This window comes from Centrocercus urophasianus, unplaced genomic scaffold (genome assembly GCF_019232065.1).
Source record: "Centrocercus urophasianus isolate 14NV4802_14NV808 unplaced genomic scaffold, USGS_Curo_1.0 seq_28, whole genome shotgun sequence".
In the NCBI taxonomy this organism is placed as follows: Eukaryota; Metazoa; Chordata; class Aves; order Galliformes; family Phasianidae; genus Centrocercus; species Centrocercus urophasianus.
Genome location: NW_024884844.1, coordinates 3773415 through 3796446, shown reverse-complemented (window position 1 = coordinate 3796446; position 23032 = coordinate 3773415). Strand labels below are relative to the sequence as shown.

Below are 23032 nucleotides of genomic sequence, written 5' to 3'. Positions count from 1 at the left end.
AGTGTCAGTATTTTTAAAGCACTGCAGGCTCTCCCTGGTCTTACAGATCTTGCGTCATAGGCACCCTTTTGAACTTCTTTCTTCCAGCTGTTATCATCATTTGAACACTCCAGTAGTTTTCTTCTGTGTTTTTGAAATAATTGAACATAATTGCATTAGGTTAGACAAAAACTCTGCTCCATATCCTACTTTAGACAGTGACTAGCAAGCATGCAGTGATTTTTTCATCAAAGACTTCCTCCCTCCCTGTCACAGAATCACAAAATGGCCAGAGTTGGAAGGGATCTCAGGGATCATGAATCTCCAACCCCCCTGGCCCAAGCTGAAAGTTCTGTCTGCTTACCTTTAATGGCTCTTCAGTGACCTTATAATTTTTTTTTAATCTATTATCTGCATCCTTCTATGACAGTGAGCTCCTCAATCTGAGCATGTAGTGAACAGCACTTTTTTTTCCCCACATTTAAAGAGTGTGCATTTTATGGATATAGTGATTGTGGTGTCTGCTGGTAGCTTGAACCTAGTGGGGCCATTCCTATTGCTTCCGCAGTGTCTTATCTTCCAATCTTCCCCCCAAAGATGGGAAGAGCTGTTGTTTGATGTTTGCTCATTTCTTCCACTCTTTTTTAAGTTTGTTTTACTCTGGTCAGATTAAAACCCTGATTTAAAAAGATATTTGACTTTTTATATTGTACGTTATGTATAATTTGCAAGACATGGTTGTTATGCCTCACGGCAAAATATCTTCACTAAACTCAGCTATAATTGCATATCCTCTATGCCAAACAACCTGGCAGTTCATAGCTTTTGATAATGCGTTTCCCTCACTGCAGGAATGTTGCTGCCTTTCTTTGGCATTACTGGGGATGCAGCTCTGGCAGGGCTGTGCAAGTATTCAGAGACAAGCTTTCCCTCATGGGTTGCACAGTTGGTCCGGATGGCTAAATGCTTTACTCTGCCAAAGCCAGAATCAAAGACCTTCAGGGCAGGACTGCTATTTGCATTGCAGAGTGGTGGCGTTTGGACTTTCTATGTCAGTGGAGATGGAGGAAAGGGCTTGTCCTCTGGGTTCTCCCACAGCTGGTACTGCCCTGCACCTTCATCTGCACCCTGTTTCCTGCTGTTCCTTTGCATGGCAGCTAGTTACCTGCAGAGCTTCTGAATCAAGCAAGCATGTAAGCACACGCTTGAGTCCCATTGACGTCAGTAAGATTCAAGCATGTTATTGAAGCCAAATATACGCTTAAGGGGTATGTGAAGTGTGGCTTGGATGCAGATGCTGTCTGCCAGATGTGCTCTTGAAAGACTTGGAAATGTCTCTGGTGTTGTCACGTTTACAAGCTAGTATCAGCAGGAAGCCTTCTGGACATGAGTAATTTGCCCTTCTGTATTCAAAGGATGCGCACTGCATGGAGAAGTGATGTGAAATACCCAACTGCTGTGCAAACACAGCCAGATGCGTGCTAGAAATGGCCAGCTTTGTTGAAAGGAGGACTTGTGAAGGTGCAAGACTACTTATGTCTATACAGTTTTTCTAGCCTACCCTATGATGTGCAAAATACACGGGACCTTCTTTGTACTTTGACTCCTGGCTCATTTTGTGAAGAATTGCAGCTGTATTTCAAGCCTTGGTGCTTGAAATAATAATAAGCTTTTAAAACAAAGGTTTTTGTCTCATGCACTCTCCTCATAACTGTGCCAGTAGTTGTAGAGCTCTGTCTCAGAGTTACTCACTGAAATTTTTACCTAATCCAAATTTACTGAAGTGTATTAGGTGAAGTCCGTCTGTAAGTATATACTACATACATACATACTATGTAAGTACACTAAGATGCTATTACTTGTAAAATCACAGAATCACAGAATGGCCAGGGTTGGTAGGGACCTCAAGGATCATGAATCTCCAACCCCCTGCCACATGCAGGGCCACCAACCCTCACATTTGGTACTAGACCAGGCTGTCCAGGGCCCCATCCAATCTGGCCTTGAACACCTCCAGGGATGAGGCATCCACAACCTCTCTGGACCCACGAGGATCTGAAGAAGGAAAGAAAAAAAAAAAAAAGAAAAAAAAAATTTTTTTAGTAATTTGTGATAATGTGTGTAATGTATGTCTAAGTTTTCCTTTTACAAAAAGCATTTGGAGTTGCTAAAAGGCAAAATTCCAAGTGGCCAGTGTCTGGTCAGTTACAAAGCTTTTAATAAATATATATCTGTATGTTTATTTAGCTAAAATGACTTGCCTGTGAATGTCGTTGGGCTGATTATGAGGTATTCATACCCTCTGTAATTGCACTGTTATTTGTAGAGAGCTTGATGTCAGCAGTATTTCAGTGCTAGGAGAGACATCATCAAAAGTTGCAGTGCCAAGAAGTGAATTTCTTTGAAGAAACCTTCTTACATTCCACGGAGACCTTTTGAGAGCCCCTGACTGCAGCCATTCTGGCAATTCAGTGCACAGTACCAAACCTTGGCATTAGGTTTCCTTGAGTATTTGGGTATTTCTCTCTTCCCCTCCCTCTCAAAAAATAGTACTTCCTCCTAAGCTAGCTAGCATGGAAAAATGTTAACTTTCATGCTTCTCATGTGTGAAATTGAAAAGGGAATTAGCAAAGAAATATCTGGAAGAGCTAAACAAGCATTCTGTTCTGCTTGGTTACTCATTCACAGATCGTGCAGGATGAAATCTTTTGAATGCTGACCACATTGTGGATTGCCATTTTTGGAATGTGTTTTAACACTGTTTAATTGCTGAGAAAGGCCTGAGATAGATGAGTGTGTGGACAACTTCAGCAATCAGAGTCTCAGATTGGCTCCTGCCTGTGCCTTGCCTAAATACAATGTTTGTACCACGTGAACCATCTAAAATCACTTTTATTGTTGGATGTTCCTCAGGTGCACAAGTAACCTTTGGCCATACCTGTTTCAGGGAAGCAGCTGTCAACACGAGTAGAGGATCAGTCACTGTGTTGTAGCCATGATGAGTTAAAGCTGTAGGTGAAGCAGGTTTTGTAGATGGGGATAATCTCTTCTGTTAAATCAGTAGTCTATCTGAGCTGGTCATTCTTCATTGCTTCTGTCTTGAAATCAATTAGTCCTTTCTGAAAAATGTTTTGTAGTCCAGGCAGAGAGAAATTGTTGTCCTAGTGAGGACTAGGATAAACTTCCAAATACTCCTGCTACATACGTTATCCACATTAGTTCCTTTCAAAAGTTCATCTTTTGGGGCTTTGATAGAGCTGTATCTGTTTATGAGTTGCCTGAGTCAAAGAGAAACCCCCAAGTTTGATTCCATTTTGTGTGGAAGAAGGGGTTGAAGAGAATTCAGTAGTCACGGCTTCAGTCTAAGTGATTGACCTGTGGCTTCACTTGTTTTGGTGTCTTTTTTTTTTTCCTTATTGTCTGGGACACATTTTCCTTGAGTTTGTTGCCTGGCAATTGGCACATACACTTGAAGAAAGAAAACTTGTTTCCCATCCTGTGATTTTATTTTTTTTTTTTTTAATCCAATTACTGCAGAATGTAAAATAAACTCTCATAGGAGAAGAAAATCAGGTCCTTCCTCTTTCCTCTAACTGTCCTATCCACTGGGGAATAGTGTGAAATCTGTGGATTTCCCTTTCCTGGGTGAAGGGTAGTACTGAGTTTAGGACCTCTCTCATCCTGTGTGTCTGCTTTACTGTGTGAAGTAGCTACTAAAGGTGGGTGCTGCCACTGTTTCCACTTGTTCTTCCTCTCATGTTTTATAGTGTCCCAGCACTGCCTTCATGTATTAAATATGCTCAGAGCACTGTTGCCTGGTTATAGATTATCCTGAATCTTGCTTGGCTCCATAGCCTGGATTTGAGCACAGCAGTGCTTAGCTGGGACTTGGCAGGACACACGTGTGCAGGCTTGGTTTTCTTAGCTTGGACACCCAAGCATTCAGCAAGGCAGATGCATATTAAAAAGCACAACGTCACTCATTGTAGTATTAAGCAATTGTATTTCGTATTAAGTTTAAGCTGATGGGTTTATGTTCCCTGACAGTGGCTAGAGTGCTGACCTAACAGGGCAGCAGTGCCTGTCTGTCTTGGGTGGTGGATGACTCTCAAACTTTGACATGGTTACTTCAGGCAGGAGGAACTGTGTACCACTGTCTGGCTGGAACAAACATGTCTCTGGAGGTAAAGAACGTGAATTCTTATACTTGATCTCCTCTCAGACGAGCCTCTTGCTGTTTTATTAATAAACATCCCCAAGTATTTCCTGGCATTCATTCCTAATATGCACAGGTGTTTTTGGCTGTGCAGCCTCATTAATGCAAGGTTTTGCTCTGCTTTCCTTTCAGGTCGTCAGAGCCGCTGAGGAAGCTGCTTCTACCCTGGCAGGCTCCATCCATCCTGAGCAATGCATCAAGGTGCTTTGCCCCATCATTCAGACAGCAGATTATCCAATTAATTTAGCTGCCATCAAGATGCAGACAAAGGTCATTGAGAGGATTTCCAAGGAATCATTGCATCAACTCCTTCCTGATATTATTCCTGGATTGTTACAGGTATAGAATCTCACATCACAAATGCTCGTTGAGCACAAACGAACACTGAGATGTTCTGTACTTTGAGTGTACTTTGCGCATGAATTTGGAGCACAGCAGGACAGACAGGAAGGACTATTTTCTCTCTGAAATTAAGACTAAATGCTCAGTCTCTTTCATAACCCTGGGTGGGGAGCTGTGTTTTTGCCAGCACTAAGACTTGATCTTACATTGTGAATTTATCTTTCAGTGCTGGCCGTAGTGGGGTTGTATTCAGTCCCCTTGCACAAGCAGCTGGCAGGACTAAGCTTTTGGAGTGAGACAAAGCATGATGAAAATAACAAAGGAGTGAACCAGTGTGTTTACTGGGGGGGAGGGGATTGTGGCAAGAACAAATTGGTGCTTGTGAAAGAGTTCATACCTGTAGGCGAGTAAAACTTCAGTGGAGAATTAGGATAAAGAAGCATCCTTTTTGTGAGCAGAAGGACAAGGGCAAAGTCAGGATTTTCCCCGATGCATCCTAGTGTTTGTCCAGCTTTGTCACATAAGCTTTTGCAGTTCTTTTCTTAAACTCTGGGAATCAGGCAATTCTGTATTGATGTGAACTTTTGTTTTAAGAAGTTTTTAGCCATTGTTGTTGGTGACAACAACCTAGACAAGGGAGCTTCAATGCAGTGGAAGTGCTTGGGAACATCATGCCTTTAAAAGCACAAAAAGATATATTTGCTTTATTAAATGGCTTCTGTGTCTTTGTGATTTTTCACCTTGGGGCTGCCAGTGTTATTTCCTTGAATGAGGAATCATAATGATCAAAGGAATCTACTTCTCATATTTAGAAAGTATGTAGGGATATGTACTGTGGCTGTTTATCTTGGTGAGGGTAACAGCAGTGGTGAACAGGCAAGGTGTGTCCAACAGTGCTTATGCGAATACAAGTGTACAGCTCAGCACCCCACAGCAGGATGCCCATGGCCCATGTGAACAGATAGGGATCTCAGTACATAAAACAGTCTTGGCTGTGCTTCTGTCGAGCACCTGGGTTTGGGTGCAAATTGCAGTGCAGAGCTCTTAGAGGGGTTTGGTGGGGAGTGCTTGCAGTTCCTCAGTCTCAGTTGTTGTTCTTTTGGGTCCCATGCTGCAGGGGGAGCAGCCCATAGGCGTCTCCTACTGGTGAGAGACAAAGCCCAACCTGGCAGGCCCTCGTATGCATGGAGATGGGTGTAGCTGTCACAGTGATCTGAGGCTAGCAGAGTCACAGCACTCCTGCTCCTTCCACAAAGACATGCCCTAGCCACATACCAGGGCTGCTGTGGGATGAGGCACTGTCCACATCTCCTGTTGAAGCAGGCCCTGATTGTTTAGAGAAAGGAATGCACCGTTAATGGAGGAGAGCAAGAAGAGGCCTGGCTGTGTTAGCGGTGGTTAGGCTGCCTGGTGAGGGTAAAGATGGGACACTGATATGCCTGCAGTAGAGGCCTTGCTGTGCTGTAGAAAATGAGGCATCCCAACAAATAGCTGGTGTGCTGACAAAGATAGTTTTTGTGTGTGACTCTGGCCTTTAACTTCACAGCTGCATCCAGACCAACTCCTGCTCTTTGGGATGTAGTGCTCTTTGAGTTTGCAGGCTGTAATGTCAGACTGCATTTTGGCCTTGCAGCTAGAACATTAGCCCTGCTAGTGAGCAGCCCCAGCCCTGTAGCATCACTCCTCATGGCTTTCCCAGCAAAAGAATAATCCATAATGATGATGACTTCTGCAATTTTGAGTGCTTGAGTACAGTTATTCTATCCAAATGCTTATCTGGATAGAACATCTATTCACCAAACAATGTTTTGTTTTTCATATTCTAAATGATATAACCATTAGGCCATTTTGCTGAAAATTTCATCTGTCTTTTGCTCACCTATTTCCTTTAGGTGGTTGGGTTTGGGTCAGGAAAGACTTACCTGTGGGCACACTAAGAGCACTGTGTCCAAGATGTCCTGATGATCACATGACATAAGGTCATCTGAACTGGACACGGGAATGTGCATAACTGATAGAATCTGCCTGATTGGAAACTGTTCTTCCTTAATGACATAAAACCTAAGACATTAATAACTTATAAATTCATAGCCTAATATGAGGACATTACAGAAAGGATATTATATAGAATAAATAGAATGTGCTGGATACGCTGTATTCTCTTGCTCTTTGAGTGTTCATATTGCCAGAGCCTTTCTATTAATCTGGTAGCCTAAACTACTCTTCAGTGTATTGATTGGTAAGGATGTTGGTGTGTGCTGTTTGTGACCATTTTTCTTGTTTCCTAGGGTTATGATAATACCGAGAGCAGTGTCCGTAAAGCTAGTGTATTTTGTCTGGTGGCAATTTATTCAGTAATTGGTGAAGAACTGAAACCTCATCTCGCACAACTCACAGGAAGCAAGGTATGGGAGTATAATGCCTTTGGTACTATGACAACAGCCAATGCATTCATGCTAGCTCTGGGTCAAATTCCCTGTACTGTGTTAAACCCTAATGTGTTAGACTAACTGGTCCTTCCAACACCACTAGAGCAACAGATCTTGTCCAGCAATGTGAGCATTTCGGACCCTGCAGAGCAATTTTTGAAGGGGATTCAGGGATTGATTTCTTGATGCATTTGATCCTGTGCAACTGCAAGCTGCTACTGAGCTGGTCATTCCCATGACAGTCATGCTTTCCTTAGCTCTTCTGCACTGCATTGTTAGGTGAAAATGCAGTCAGTTGCATCAGCTGGCTTCACTTGTTTAAAAAAAAAAAAAAAAACAAATCTGGAATATTAAATTGTTTGTAGCTCACTCTATGGCTTGACAGTTAATCTAATGTGAAGAGTGGTGAGAATACATGGTTGGGATGGGTGGGAGAGCAAGACTGCTCCTTTCAGCAGCAGGTCATAATTAGGGCTGATAGAAAAGCAGGTGGAGCTTTGCTCTTAATAGCATTGCAGATGTGTCCTTTTCTTCTTGGACACCGGCAAATTTGAATGACTTTTCAAACACTTTTCTACCCATGCTTATGTTAGAAGCAAAACTTGAATTCTAACCTGATGCTGCAGATGAAGTCAGACTTCAGTTCAGCTCTGTCCTTCAGACAAAAGCTGGCATTCAGGAAGCTGTCACAAGGCTTCTCCCGATTAAAGTCATAATACCTGAGATTTCTTTGCCATTTTAAGATCAATTCTGCATTGTTGTCTCTGAATGTGAAAAGCTACTTAGTTCAGAGGGCTTCGTCTGGATGTTTTGAACCAGTGGTTTCTTTAATGGGTAGGAAGCGTGGTTTAGGCTGAAACAGAACTGAGATTTAAGACACTTGGACTTTATTTCTGGGTTGTGTCCTTAAGTTACTTTCACCTCCCATTTGCTCTGGAAAAAGAGCTGTGAATGCTGAGACTTACCTCATTTATGTTTGGGTGGTTGGGAGATTCCTCTATAAAACATTGTAGGGGCTTTATAATCCCAGTATCCTGGGTGCCATGGATATACTCCACCACATAACTAACTGTAAACATGTGAGTAATTCTTCCGAGTTTATGCAGGCTGCCTACGTGTTTAAAGTTAAATACGTGCATGAGTCATTATTTCAGGATCTGGGCCTAAGGTGGTAAGGCAGAATAAGAAAGCAAACCCTTGCAAAGGAAGTGCGTAGTCATAACAGCTGCAGTTTCACTAGAGGAACCAAGTAGTGAAGATACTTAAATATCATTAAAAATGAATGTTTTGTGAAAAACAAAGCCCATCTCGCCTCTCTTCTCCAAGCATAGTGAGTTCAGGCTGTTTCCTAGGAGGGACCACAGCTCTTGGATTACCGCAGTGTGAGCGAATTCGTACCTGTCTGCAGCCCCACTGACCTTTGTGGGAATCCTGCTCACCAAGAACAATCTGCAGAGCTGAGGGCTGTGAATTGATGACTGCTGAAGTGAAACACAACTGTTTTTTTACATACAGTTTAAATATTATTAAATTAAAACTAAGTTGGACCAGGCTTCCTCTCCTGGTTCTGCATGTTCTGAAATGCCTGGTGCTGACTTGCTCTAACAGTGCTCACTGAATCTGTAGTTAAGACTCACAGTCAGTTTTTGTCCATCTGTTTTTCCTGGCATCTTCTCCTGATGTTTGTTGTTTCTTTCAGATGAAGCTACTAAACTTGTACATAAAGAGGGCCCAAACTACCAACAGCAACAGCAGCTCCTCTTCAGATGTTTCAACGCACAGTTAATGGAGATATGTGGACATATGTGTAGACTTAGAAGCAATCAACGGTGCCTCTCAGAGACCTTTCTGCTACTCTTCACTGGCGCACTTCATCAGCTAAAGGAGGCCATGCAGATATTTATTGCAATCAGTATTCTAGTCCCTTAAAGCTTTCATGTAAAACCTTACTGGTATTGAATGTAAAGGAAGCAAGGTCTGTGTTGCAGTCTTCATTAAAAGTGAACAACAGAAAGCCATACTTAAACATATTGTATAGCCTGCTGAAATCTTGGAAATATGTTTAGGTTAGCATTCCAAAAGAGTCAAAAAACCTGGATATGCGTAAAAGTTAAACAAATCTTGGTTTAGTTCATACCCAGTTTTGGTTTCTGTGCGCTAGTTACTGCTCTTTCCCTGTGGCCGCAGCCTTTCTGGCTAGGATCTCCTCTTACAAGTCCTGTGGTCCTGTTTTGTACTTCCTATCGCAGCTTGCCTAATGTGCAGGGTTCTCCACGAGGAGGTCTTTGCTGATGTGGCTGTGGTTCCAGCCTCTAATGCTTTAATACTGAGATATCAAGTGAGTAATGAAAAAGTAGGTTCTTTTTAAATATCTGAGTTTTCTGTATATAGTTCTTCTGACAGACCTCTGATGGCTGATCTCTCTAACTGCTCTCCAGCCAGCTGTGCTTTGTAGAGCAACTGGGCTCTCGCTACCTTCGTTGACTGTAAATATTTCCCCTCTTCCAACCCATTTGGCTCTTTCATGTGCTCGAGACTCTTCAGGTTACTTGTTACTCCCCAAAGGGAACCTCAGATGCTGTTCTGAGACTGGTGCCTGCGTTTGGACATGAGCACAGTGGGTGTTGGATTGGGCTTGGGTGCATCCTTGGGTGGACAGTCAGAGCTGCCAAGGCTGTATTGCAGTGCTGCCTTGTGAGGCTGGCTGAGTTCTTCCTGAAGTCTGTAGCGTCAAAGGATTGATCTGCCACTTTAACCGGGACCCATTGATGTTGGTGGTAAATGGCTTTATCCACACAAATCCAGTGTGCTTTGGGCAGACTGTTCATCCAAGAGGACAGAAAGGGAATCTGAAGCTGGACAAAACAACCCTGTGGAAGCTAAGGGTTGGCTGGGATAGTGCTGCTCACCTGCTGCTGTTCCTGTCTTGTGCCCGAAGAGCCTGCAGTGCTGTCTTCTGCCTTTAGAAGCCTCCTTCTTCCCACGCACAACCCTGCTGGGTGCTTTGCATTTTGGAGGGATGTGCTAGACTGTGACACAGACCAGGTAAGAGCCAAACCAGCAGCAGCAGGTACCCCAAAGCACCGTCCTGCTCCAAGCTTCTGTTGGCAGTGGCTGAGTGCCTGCGGCCTGTGACTGGGGGGAGCAGGAGGATGCTTGTGCTGCGTTTGGCCCTAGGCTGGATCCTGGCTGACAGACAGGCCCACCCCAACCTGCCATGGATGAGAACTGGGTTTTTTCCCCCAGTGACAGTGATTGCAGGAGGGTGATGGACCTGCAGTGTGTGTTCCCAGGCTGCTCTCAGTGCCTTGGTCTCTCTGCAGCCCCCTTCATTTCCCCTTTGAGGAGCTGAAGGGACACCTTGGTAGCAGACTCAGTGGCAGCATGCGAGCATTGCCAGAACTGCAGCAGGGAAGCACAGTAAAGAGGATAAAGCCTTGCGGCCCTCCCTCTCCATCAGTTTGCGCTCCTGTAGCTCAGCCCCAGCAATGAGGAGTTGTGCTGGAAGGTGCTGACTGGTGCAGCTCCAGAAGGGCTGAGGTTTGTGGGGCTTTCCCAGCCTCTCACCTGGCTGCCGTGGGAGCAGAGGTGACCTGCTCCTGAGGTCATTGGGATGAGTTCAGGCTTGGGCTGGCTGCAGGGCTGATCCCTTATGCTCCCCAGTGCTGTGGCAGGAGGGGAAACCCGTGGTCTGGTAGTGGGATTCCTCCAGGCCCTCTCTGCTGGCTCAGAAGAGCCATCCTTGCTTGGGAGAGGATTGGCTGCTCCATGGTTGGTGTCTCCCTGTCCGTGGACCATTCCTTTTCAACACCTTTCAGTATGCTTGTTAGAGTTTTGTGTGTTTTTTTTTTTTGTTTTTTTTTTTGTTGTTGTTGTTTTTAATTTTTTTGAATGATTCAAATTATTTTAGTTTAATGTGAATTTATTTTCCCTTTTGGGGAAATGTTCAGCCAACTCGTTGGCAGCAGTTAGCTGTCTTGTTTGAATTTTAGTAGTGAGTTTGGGTTTTTTTTCCTTTTTTTTTTTTTTTTTTTCCCAATTTTTACTCTAACTGCTTACTATTTATGCCTCTCTTTCTCCCCATCTCAGTTCACCATCTTCTGTTCCAGTCCTGGGGTACAGCAGTCAGCATAGCTGACCACATGGCGCTTAGTTCCTCCCAGCTGTGATGGAGCTTTTTGGGGTTTTTGTTTTGTTTTGTTTAGGTTTTTTTTGAATGGCACACTGTAGCAAACCTCCAGGAATTGAATTCCTTCTCAAATGATTTTGTGTTTTATAAAGTCCTGTTAGTATGCACTGAGAGTGAACGCACTGTAATGTCCCTGAACTGACCCTGGCGCCTGTGCTGACACTAAAGAAGGAGTTAACAGCTCGTCCTATGGGAATAGGTGTGAAATCTGCTGTGCTCTGTGGCTGCAGAGGTGAACACCTGTTTCTCAGATACCATTGGCACACGTGGGGCTGCAGAATAGTAGAACCAGGCCTTACTTTCGTAATCAGATGCCGTTCTGTTTGTCAACAGATGCTCATTGTGTTCCTTTCTTTCATTACGTGAGTCAGTCGAGGACTGTTCATCCTTTGAGTACTCTAGAAGTATGTTATACCTGTATACAGTAGGGGGCATTCTGCTTAGGTATTTATAAAACATTGCGTATAATGTACATAGTAGGGTCGTTTAGTATGTTGAACATGATCTTTTTTTTCCTTTGAAGTACTCAAAGGGCTAGCTCTGAATGTCACCTCTCTGATCTCAGCATTCTGACTTCAAACAGCTGTACAATCGTTTTGTTCTCTCTTCAGCAAGCATAAAGGTCTCTCTGGCTACAGACCGCAGTGTCCACGCATGTTTGCAGAGAACGATCTGCATGCGGGCAGTGCCTCACCGCACCGGTGAAGCTTGTGTTCACCCTCTCCCAGCAGTAGCCATCTACTGCAGCTGCCTTTTTTTCCTTGCTGCCCATTATGCAGGGCTTCAACTTTTCATACTTTAAAAAAAAAAAAAAAAGTGTTTTTCTTTTTTCCTTGCCCACCATGCTTTAAGTCTGAATGGGAGAGAACTCTCAGCAGACAGCGAGCGGCTCCTGGCTGCAAGGTTGCAGAAATATCTCAGATGCGGATGTGTTTTTCTGCCATTGGCTGCGCCGGTGCTCCGTGGGCATGGGCGAATATGGATCCATCTGCCCCCTGGTCTGCGTACCGTAGTTCTCATGTAGTGCAGAATTATTGAGGCATGTGGCTTTCTTAAGGTACACTATGTGTGCTTGCCTGGATTACAATACGAGACTGTTTTTTTATCGCTTACTACTAGCTTTCCAATAACCTCTATAAGTAACCTAACTCACATCTTTGTCATCCGAACCTTTTCTCCCCACCCCTTTATTTATCAAGCATAATATTACATGCTAAGGGACAGGAAAATAGACCTTTGTAGAATACAGCAGAACAATGTTGCTAACAATGTTTGAAATGGGAATTAAAACCTCTCTAAAAACGCCAGCCTTGAGAAATGACTTTGTTGGCACCGTGTTCATGCGCATGTATTTTTTTCTGTTTTTTTCCGCTTTTGTCATGTTTCATCCATATCTGTATTTATATCTTGTTTGTTTCACTTTTGAGTGTATCATGGCAATTGTACAGATGTTTTTTGTTAACATTTACGTGATAGAATTTGCTAAAAAAAAAAAAAAATAAATAAAATAAAACCTTTTGAGTTTGCCCTAGAGCAAGTAGAACTTGGGTTTGTTTTCAGGAGAGGAGCATTAATGGAGGTGCGTTGTCCAGCACATCTCCCACTCCAGCAGCCTTTGCTTGTAAAAGTTTTGCGCTCTGTGAACCTTTTGCTTCTCAAGGATTCGCTCTCTATGTTGAAAAATACACTGAACCTTTTGGCAAAGGGCTGCTGCTGCCTCGTGCAGATGGACCTCCTGTGTTGTGTGCAGGAACAGGGACCGGACTGCAGCTCTGGGAGTGGGGACTTGGCACATCTTGGAGATGGAGCTCTGTCCTGATGGAGCAGCCATGGGACTGCATGGCCAGGCATCTGTGGCTCTTAGAAAGGGGACAGATGACAGAGCGCTCCTGTCTGTGTCTTGTAAAGCTCTGGATGTGGGCTTAATTTTGCCATAGAGTTGTGGGGGCTTTGGAAAAGCTCTGAAGGCTGAGGCATCACAAATGTTTGAGATGAGCAGCCTGGACAGTTGGATGTCACTAACAATGCTTAAAGGGTCAGTCCTTGGAAAACCCTCTTGGGAGGGCTTAGCAGGGGACCACCCTGCAGATGCAGAGCATCTGTGTACCACGCCTGGCTTCCACTGGCTCCTTGATCTGTCACTCAGAGTGAATGCTAAGATGGAGCCGTGGCTCTGTGAGATGCAGCTGCAGCAAGTGAGGAGCCCAACTGGAGCGTCCTGCAGCAAGGAGCAGAAGAACATAATCTCACTTTGCTTCTTGGTTCCTGTCCTTGACTCCTGCACATGCCAAAGCGTGTTGTGGAGGAGGACGGCAGCGCTTTGACAATGGGATGTTTGTTCACCAAACATTCTCAGAGAATCTCTTGCAGCTCTCATGTGCAAAGCGCCCTGTAGCCCTAAACTACTTGACTGCTTCACAGATGGGGGATGAGGGTTGACTGCTGCTGGGGGTGCTCATGCTGGGGGTGCTCATGCTGGGGGTGCTCGTGCGCTGCAAAGTTGCTGCTGTCAGTGAAAAGGCTGAGAGTGTGATCCTGGCATATCTCGCCCTGCCCTGCAGGCTCTGTCAGCTGGTCTCCCTGCAGCCTGGCACCATGCAACCATATCCCTGCTATAGGGGATATACCGAGGAGCTGCTAAGCACATCTGGACTAAGGGCCCCATCTTCATTTTCTCCAGTTAAAGAATAAGATGTTTGGGCTTAAAGCTGCTGGGAAAGCATACCAAGAGTGAACCCATCTCCTTGGGCCGGGAGCTCAGTGCCACATGTGAGCAAGACAAGGAGCAGCAGGAAGGAACTGCTCAGGAGCAGGAGAAGGAAAAACATCGCCTGGGAGCAGCCAAGGGAGTGTGAGGGCAGCGAGAACCAGAATGAGCTGACATGGGACCGGGGGGATTACGGGGTGTAGAGAGGGGTAACGAGTAATTAATGAGGAGAGGGATGAAATTAATAACAGCTCAAAAATGGCTGAGATAATGAACTCCTCTTTAAATCCACCTTTAACAAGAAAGCCAAGGGAAAGGATTTAGATCAATTAAGAAGTAAAGAAAATCTTGTAAAAACAGCTATTATCACAAGCTAGTGGGAGAACAGCTGGAACATCTTGCTGGGAAGAGGCAGCAGCGGGCTGAGACCTATATCTATGGGGTCCTCGGGGGGAAGTTCCCTGTGCTGAGAGCTGCATGCTCCTTGCCCCAGCCACCATTGGGATGGTCTCTTCTAGAAGCAGTCCTCTGTCCCAGTGATCCAGTTACACCCTGATCCCTCCTCTGTTCCTGAAGAAGCACAGCCCTTGGTCACTGTGCTCCTTTCTGGGGAGAGCCCTGGTAAGGCCCAGTCTCCTGCCCCTGTCCTGCAGGGCACTCCAGTGCAGCATCTCCTCTGCTTTGTCCATGCCTGGCATCAGCTGAGCCTGCTGCATTGATGCTCAGTACTGGAAGGGTTACGCAGCAGCCCTGCTGTTGGGGCAGTTTCTTGCTGTTGTTCTATAAATAGGAGCTGCTTTCTTAATCTGCTCCCACTGCTCTCCACTCCCCACCAGTTTTTTCCTGCTTTTTCCTGCAGGGAGGTACCTGCAGCCCCAGGCAGCTTTTGGCCCTGCTGTGCCCTAAACGCAGCTGGAAGGGCCCATTCATGGCACTTGTTTGTCAACACTTCCACAACCACCCCTATTTAAAATGGATAGCCAAAAACGGAGGAGGGAGCCACCCTGGTGGCTTCCATGACCCCAGAATCCTGCTTTGTATCTTCCTGGTGCTTGTTGTGCTACAGGTTAGCTTCTAGCAAATGCCTCCAATTTCTGGTGCTGATCCAAACTTCTTTTCTTTATAATCTTGTTGTTCTGGGTTCTCCTTTTTTCAGTGAAAATTCACTCTCCTGCCACTCGCTTTCCAGAGCTGCTATACCCTCAGCTTACTGATGTAAAGCATTCTCCAAAAAATCCCATCTGATATTTTCAGTTTCTGATGTGACGTGGCCTACCTTGATGTAGGCATCTTCCCCCTCAGACGGATGCTGCTGCCTTGCCAAGGTAAGGCCGTGAGCCTCTGCTCCCAGCTGCAGTGTCAGGGAAGGCAATCTCCTCCTGGCACTTTGCTACGTGTTTCACTCAGTCCCAGCAACACTTGCTGATAGGGTTCGCCTGCCATCCCTATGCAGCCATGCTGAGCACCCATTTCATGCCTTAGGGAGGTCTGCAGGACCTTGGCTACTTTGCAGAGATCCCAGTTGACCTGTTCCCACCAAATATTTGTTGCAGGTGCATATTTTATACCTGGTTGCAGAGGCTGCCACTTTAGAAAACTGCAGCAGATTGGGGATGTGGTGGTGGGGACACCGGGAATGTTGTCTCGGTAGTATTTTGTCCAGCATATGAGTTTTCACTCCATTTGCTTTGGAATTCTGTAATCTGCACCATTTGGGCTAGTGCTAAATATTAACTGAGATTTGCACTTAATAACTTGACAGCATCGCGTTGGAGCCCAGCACACATCTCCCAGCCCTGCTGAAGGTTTAAAGATGCTGAGGCACATAAGCACTGTGGTTCCAAGTTTGTGCCAGAGCCCTCCAGCATTCCTACATTCCACCTGTGCTTGGCTGGGACATACCCAGGTACCATCCAGCTTTGGTTTAAGCCACCCAAAAATCTTTGTTTCCATGGTTAATACAACCAGGGGCAGTTTGCTGATTTGAACACAGAACGAAAAACCTCAGCAGAAATCAAAGCCCTGGAGGGGACTGGTATGTACAGGAATGTCATTAACAACTAATCCCCTCTAATCCAAGATGAACATTATCACACGAGGGCACGAAATGTAATTAGATGTAAACAGTGCTATCTCCAGAGCATGGAGTAAATATTAACCGATCCATCTTCCCAAGGGGCTGGCCCAGCTCCTGGGTTGGGCAGGTGGGGAAACCATGTGGGCAAGAAAGCTCTATCAAAAGAGACAAGTAAGCAAGGTAAAAGACACTGACGTTGTGCTGCCACAAAGACTTGTGGACGCAGCACAGGGGGCGCCCATAGTAGACGTGGTGGAACCTGAGCCTGCTCCCCTCCCCATAGCAGAGGGCTATGTGCTCAGTGCAGGCTCACACATGGGGCCCAGTGCTGCCCAGAGCCATTCAGGGATGGATGCTCTGTCACCAAGGAGGCAACAAGGCCTTTGTGCCCCTGTGCTCCCCAGGCCCTCTGCAGCTGTGCTGTGCCTGTAGGGAGATGGAACATGTGCTCAGACATGGCATTCTGCTAAGGCATGTTTAAATGATGTTCTGCCATCTCTTTGATTCTGATTCCTTAGGGCTCATTTCCTAATGGTGCCATCAGGCCTTGCAAGCTGCTGTCAGGCGATGCCTTTCTGCTATTGAGGTGGTGTCTGTGTTGTGCCACAGAAGCCTGATTGCAGCTGTAGGGATGTGGCATGGAGACCGTCTGACCAAACATGAGCACACCACAGGGCACAGCTTTGGCCTTTCAGGCAGCTCGCCTGATGCCCTGTTTCCAGCTATACAGTGCTACCAGCGAGCTGTTGTACCATGTGGGAATTGATCAACATCTCTGCCAAGTGCCATCAAAATGCTCCTTCCCTACCCCCAGGGCCCACTGCCACTAGCTCCTGGGCTCCTTCCCTCCACCTCCAGAGCTGAGGCTGCAGAGATCCAATCACACATTGAAAAATTCCATAGCACCTTCTGACTGCAGTGAATATCACATTCAATGCCACTGTAAGTCTCTTGCATTATCTAGTTCTATGTCTTCCAACACATTTTGTTTTAATTTCCAGCAGAGATGGGGATCCCTAAGAAGTCAGATCTGCAGCCTGCTGGCCAGCTCGGTGCAGTCACCTTCCACAGAACCCCAAAGAGACTCTCAGAGTTGCTGAGTGAAGTTCACTGTAGTTTGATGGCAAGGGATCACAGCTGTGATTGCTGCTCTAAATCACTACAGGTGGTACAGCAGCACCCCCTGGGCTGGGTCTGGCATTAGCACGCCTGTGACTGGGCAGGAGGACTGGAGGGAAAGCTCACAGCAGTCCTGGCAATGGATGTTCAAAAGGTGTTCCTGATAACTTCACTTGGTAGTGATCTGAAACAGGCGTATAAACACAGGTTTGGATGATAGTGGCTGGCTAGAAAGCACCAGGAGCAGGGGATAGGGTACACAAGACAAGCATGACTTAGTGGTGCGCTTATCAGCAAATTGTCGAGGTCATAGCGCACCTACATGCAGATTTTCAGGGTGGAATAGGCAAAGAAAGAAAGGATGGCCTGCAGCAAAAGACAGCCTACTGCTAGGCTGAGACAAGCCTGAGATCATGGAGGGTGATAGATAAGGGCTGGAATGGAGCCTTAGGGCATTCAGGGAGGAAAGGGCAGTGAGCTGGATCCAATGGCCTACAGCATAAGACAGGATGGGGAGATGAAAGAGGACAGCTGGTGTCAGCCCCAGCCTTCCAGAGCACATCAGGGTGAGCAGAGCATGTCAGCCACAGGAGTCAGGGTGAGGAGTGCGTAGCCACGTCCCTTGTGCTGTGTCATTGTGAGGGATCCTGAGCAGCCCATGGTTGATAAACACTTGTACTGACTGTATGTGGGTAGAGAGAACGTGAGCGAAAGCAGGCTTGCTTTTAAAATAAAACCCCTCTCCTCCTCCAAAGTCTTATCTTGAGATATACTTCTATCATTGTTACCCAACAGACAAGTGTTTCCTATGCAGATTGCCCTAGGAGTGTGGCTGATGCTCTCTGCCCCTATGCATCTCCTGCTTTCCTGCCTGGCTGTATCTGATCTTCCTCTACTGCAAACTAGGAGACTTGGTATCACTCATGCATCTTCCACTTAGGCCATCTTTGGATCTTCTGTAAACGTAATGATTTAGACTTTTCTAAGTACTTTTCTAAGTACTGGTGATGATCACCTCTCAGCTGATGGCTCTGCAGCATAAGTCTGTGTGTTAGCATGCAGCATTGCTCCTATGCTCTAGTATTTTCCCCAGCACTCAGACCAGCAGTGAAGTCTCTTATAAAAGTACATTGCATCAGTGCTATGACTCTGGGCGGTTGGAATTACAATCTCATTTTAAAAATGCTTTTGGTTAAACCTGATTTGTTGTCCTGTGATTCAAAACCGATTTCTCTGCCTCTGCTATAGCATCATTTAAGTCCTACATCAGCTATTCCCATCTAGCTTCCTCCTATTCCTCTTTTGTAAATATTATTGCAATGTATTTTCTTCTGGAATTCCCCACAGGTTCTGTGTCATCCAGAACGCAATCACCAGCAATGCAGGGCGCTCATCGGCACATCGCTGCATAACTCTGCAAGATCAAAAAGGTGCAATCTTACTCTCTTCTAAGGGTAGAAGGTACTCGAAGCCCAGACTTAAAAACCATTCGAGTATTTGAAGAAAAAAACCATGGGTGATACAGACGCAACCAAAATGCTGGGCACTCCGAAAAAGTGGAGAACAGCTATGAAAACTGGACACAAATCTGACCTTTCGACACTGCCAAATACGTACTGTCACTTGGGGTTTGTTCTATTTATTCATGAGAAAGATGACGGCACTCTCTCACGTAATAATCTCCATGACTGCTGCTGCTCACACCAGGTGTTCTGGACAGGACCGCCTGCAGGCTGGGGCAGCTCCCAGCTCACTGTCACCACCTCTTCTGTTTGTGTTATGGTGAGTTCCTTCTCCAAGAGATGTTTATAAACTGACATCAAGTGTCTTAACCTTGTTTTGATAAATGAAAGCAGATGTTTGGAAGGATTGATCTGATTATCTCCACTGTTTATAGACAGTGGGATCTCAGTAGCACGGTGCAGCGAGTCCAGAACGCAGCACCCTGCTCTAAACAGATGCTTAAAAAGTGTAGGTTTGCCTTTCTTTAAATCTGGGTGAGATGATCTTATCCTCCCATCTCACACCAGTATTTTTTCACATCTCTGATTATTCACTCCACCTGCAATGGTGCAGTCTTTAGAACTACACATTTCTTTTACAGTGGGCAACCTGAACCTATGGCACACTTGAATGTACTTTGCTGCGATCATAGAGCTACGCAGCTGACACCATACAGACAGACATCTAAGAAGTGGCTTACTGTTTCCCAGCCAGGGACAGCCTGGAACAAATCCATGGTGTGTTTCAGTGTCAGAGGAGGTCCGTGTCCTGTAATGAACCACCAAAATTGTTTTATGGGCCAAGTTATGTTATATGACCACATACAGAGGAGGTTGGGTAGTCACCTGTTCTAGAGGATGGGAGAATATCAGGTGGTTTGTGCACTAGATGTCTCTTCTTAATCTCAGTTAATTGATCACCAATTCAGCTGAGGTGTTTAATAGGTCTGGAGAAGCTGATGGCACATCTGTCTCATTTTTGCCTTTCCTTCCTCAAGCTCAACCTAAATGTTGGTTAATTGACACTTATTGATTAAAGCAGAACACAGGAAAACGTCCTCTGAAATTCTAGGCTTGCCTTTACTGTGAAATAAGGGTACACTTAAGCTCAAAGTCAGTGGTTCCTGCTTGGCACACCCTGCCTTGGTTACATCCTCAGTGTGCCACGATGGAGTTATCAGTACTGAACACTGCGCAGCTGAACTGCTGCTGCCCTGCCTAACTACGCCATGGGGGGGTTCAGCAGCAAGGCAGGGTTTTTCACTATGAAAACAAATACTAAACCTTGGTTTGGGGCAGATCTGAGCTTGGATTGCTTGCATCATCTTATCTGAGCGTACTTGTTGTGGTTCATGCCCTCAAACTGCCATCCCACCCCGATCCTGGAAGTCCTCATGAACACCAGAGGGGAACCTCAGCAATCAGGTGATGTGTATATTGAAGTCATCTGGAATCGATGCTGATTTAACTTAACTGATTTGAGAATAACAGAACCTTAACCCATAAGCACGCCCGCCCCAGGTTCTGTGGGAACAAGTTAAATTGGTTGCATCTTAGTCAAGCTAATTTCTGCTGATCTCATCAGGGTTACTGCATGGCCAAGATCCACAGTGTGTAATATCACATGAACTTCATACAAATGTATTAACCTTCCCCACAGCGTTTGCAGAGATGAGATCTGACACCTTGGGCAGACTGGTGTCTGGGATGTTGGAACGAGAAAGGAACTGAGCGAGCCGATGCACAGACCCAGGAGGTGCCACTGCTTGGACTTCAGAATCACTGTGCAAACAAAGAGTCTTAAAATGAGTTTACAAAAAATAAAGGAATAACATGTTGTTAGAATAACTGTGTAAATTACTGTCATTGCAAAACTGCTCTTATGGGTGGGTACACCAGCTGGGAATAATCACAGTCGGACTACACATAGGTACGACATGAAAACCACACTTCCTCTTCCAGTTTATCTTCTTGGTTATAAATTTCTTTCATGAATCATCTAATTAGAGTATTTCTGTATAGAAAACCTCATTTAATGGAAGAGCGCTTTGAAGTGAGGGTCAAATATAATAATAATAATAATAATGATGCTCATTATTTGCTTGTATTTCGAGTTTTTACAGGTTATAGTATTTGTGAAGGACTGGTGGTCATGTGAACTGTGAGTTATGATTCTGTTATGGCACAAAGTGTCTCCCAGTAGCCCCACAGAGGACGTTTTAAGTACATGGAGGGTCTTAATACTTTTCTTTCAAGGAACCAAAACTGTCTGTAAAATGTTTTTGTGGAGATGAAAGGCTCAGTAACGTACTTTTCCAGGCTTAATGCTGCCCTACAACAGACACATGCCCTGGGGTGGAGCATTTCAGATCCTTCCACATGCTCAACTTTGTCTAATTATTGTCCTGGAACTATTTCATATTTGAGGAGTTTACTTTGGAGAGGATGTGTCTGCTTGTTGCTGTTGCTTTGCCAGGTTGAAATTATAATAATGCCTCTCCTCCAGAGTTAAAAATAACCACTTCTCAGATGCTTTCTGCTTACAAGTCTCAATGGGGCAGGAAAGCACATGCAGTAGAGCAAGACCTTTCACAATGAGTCTCCTCAAAAGCTAGGAAGCTACAGAGAGCCCATGTGCCTGGCCATTGGTGGTGTGCTGAACCTGGATATTGCCTTCAGTGGGAACGGGGCAGTAGGGCACATGCAGTAAAACTTGCCTGGAGTACAGTATCCCTTGCGGCTGGGTTTCACACACTTGCTGAAATGTTGGTGGGAAGGAACCTCTGCGTGTCTCTGTCCCAACCTGCACCTTGAAACAAGGCTGGGGTCTGCACTGGATTGAGTCCATTGTGGCTCTGTCTCGTTGAATCTTGAATACCTCCATGAATGAAGATGCCACCACATATCTGGTCACCCATCCCAGTGTTGCACTTACCAGTGAACTGCTGTCAGCTGCTTAAGGTAATCTTAATGCTTTCAAGGTAATCCATGGGTCCTTCTCCACAGGTCCAGCTCCTCAGCCAGCTGCTTCCCAGCCCAAACATGGGGCCCATCCAACCCACATCTCTGCTCAACTCCAGGATCTTTCTGTCCTCCTGACATTGTCCAAGTCCTGCTCAGTCCCGCTGGTGTTCACCCCGCCAACCACCTCATCTGCTGTTGTCTGCACATTTGCAGAGGGTGCTTCTGCCTCTTGTGGGTTCCACCACTAGACATCTCCTGGCACCATTTCCTGCACTTTCACACACTCTTCTCTCTGGCAAAGCTGTTTTAAGTGGTCCCTGCTGCAGGCTTCCTCCCTTTCCCTCCCCACTTGTGCTGACACAGCTGTTTGGGGGCAGGCTGGCAAACCAGATTGGTGGGCGGATGTGGGATACATGCAGCCCTCACAGATATTTTTGTCCCAGCTGCAGATACTGGGGGTTTTTTGCTGTGAAGCAGAATGACTCTGACAGTAAAGCTGTAAGCAGAGCCAGGCTGCTGTCTGCCCTAGGTGAAGGCGATTCACACCCCTGCATGGCATCAGGCAGTGACATCCCCTTGCCTTGCCAGCACAGCTCCTGCATCTGCTGGGATGGAGAGAGTGCCAGGGCTGGTAACTGCAGCCTGCAGCTCACAATGACAAAGCCAATGCCAATAAGATGTATAATGAGCGTTTAAAAAGCACTTATTTGTCATCTAATCATCTATCATCCTCATTGTGCAAATATTTCTGTTTCCACAACAAAATGACTTGAAGAGAAATGTTCACCAGGAAGAACAAATTTTTGATCCCGTTGATAAAATCAGGACAGTCAAAATGATGAATGTGACACTGATGAAAGCTTGCAAACAAGCTTTAATTTCTGTGGCAAAGAAAAAGCCAACCACCACCTCATGGGTTCATCAGTGCTCGGTTGTGCCTGGAAATTCAGTGTCAGCTGGAAATTTGATGGTGACCTCTGATAAGTGAGAAAACAGTGAGGGTTTTAATGAATGACTTGAATAAGAAATAAGTCACTCTGTGCGGTATTAATTCTGATATTTGTTTTGCTATTAAGTTCAGTTAGTGGCATTTTCATTGTGTCGTGACGTTTGTGTTGACAAAGCATCAGGGCACATGAGCACCTCTGGGTGTTGGGCATCACCTTGGACACGTGAGGTAGAACAGGGAGGTGGCTGTCATAGCAAGGAGCTGGGAAGCCTTTTGTGACACTGTCATAAAGATAGAAAAGGATCCTGCTGAGCATTTTGCTCTCCCCTGTAACACATGCCACAGGACTTCATGCATTCTCTCTTCTTTGAGCCAGAATGTATTTTTTTTAGGGAGGGAAGTCTAGTTTGTTTAGGTCTAGAAAATGGGCATGGGGAAAGGGGCCTTTAGTCACTGACTTTGGCAAAGGTGTTTGTACGTTTGATAACCTTCCCTGCTAAACTATGCAGTCTGATCTTAGCCTCAGTTTCTTAATGTGCAATGTTTATTCCTTGGCTCT

At 45.5% G+C, this 23032-nt stretch overlaps 1 protein-coding gene across 7 annotated transcripts in view; it reads left to right on the top strand.

Moving 5' to 3' along the window:
* The window catches only part of CLASP1 (cytoplasmic linker associated protein 1), a 153297-nt gene extending 142286 nt beyond the window's left edge, over positions 1-11011 (top strand). For all 7 annotated transcript variants that reach the window (XM_042827034.1, XM_042827031.1, XM_042827033.1 and 4 more), the window contains 3 exons: positions 4328-4534; positions 6826-6942; positions 8666-11011. In XM_042827034.1, coding sequence (XP_042682968.1) covers positions 4328-4534; positions 6826-6942; positions 8666-8752 — 411 coding nt within the window. In that variant the 3' untranslated portion in view covers positions 8753-11011. The remainder of the gene's footprint in view (positions 1-4327; positions 4535-6825; positions 6943-8665) is intronic.
* Positions 11012-23032: the final 12021 nt, after the last annotated feature.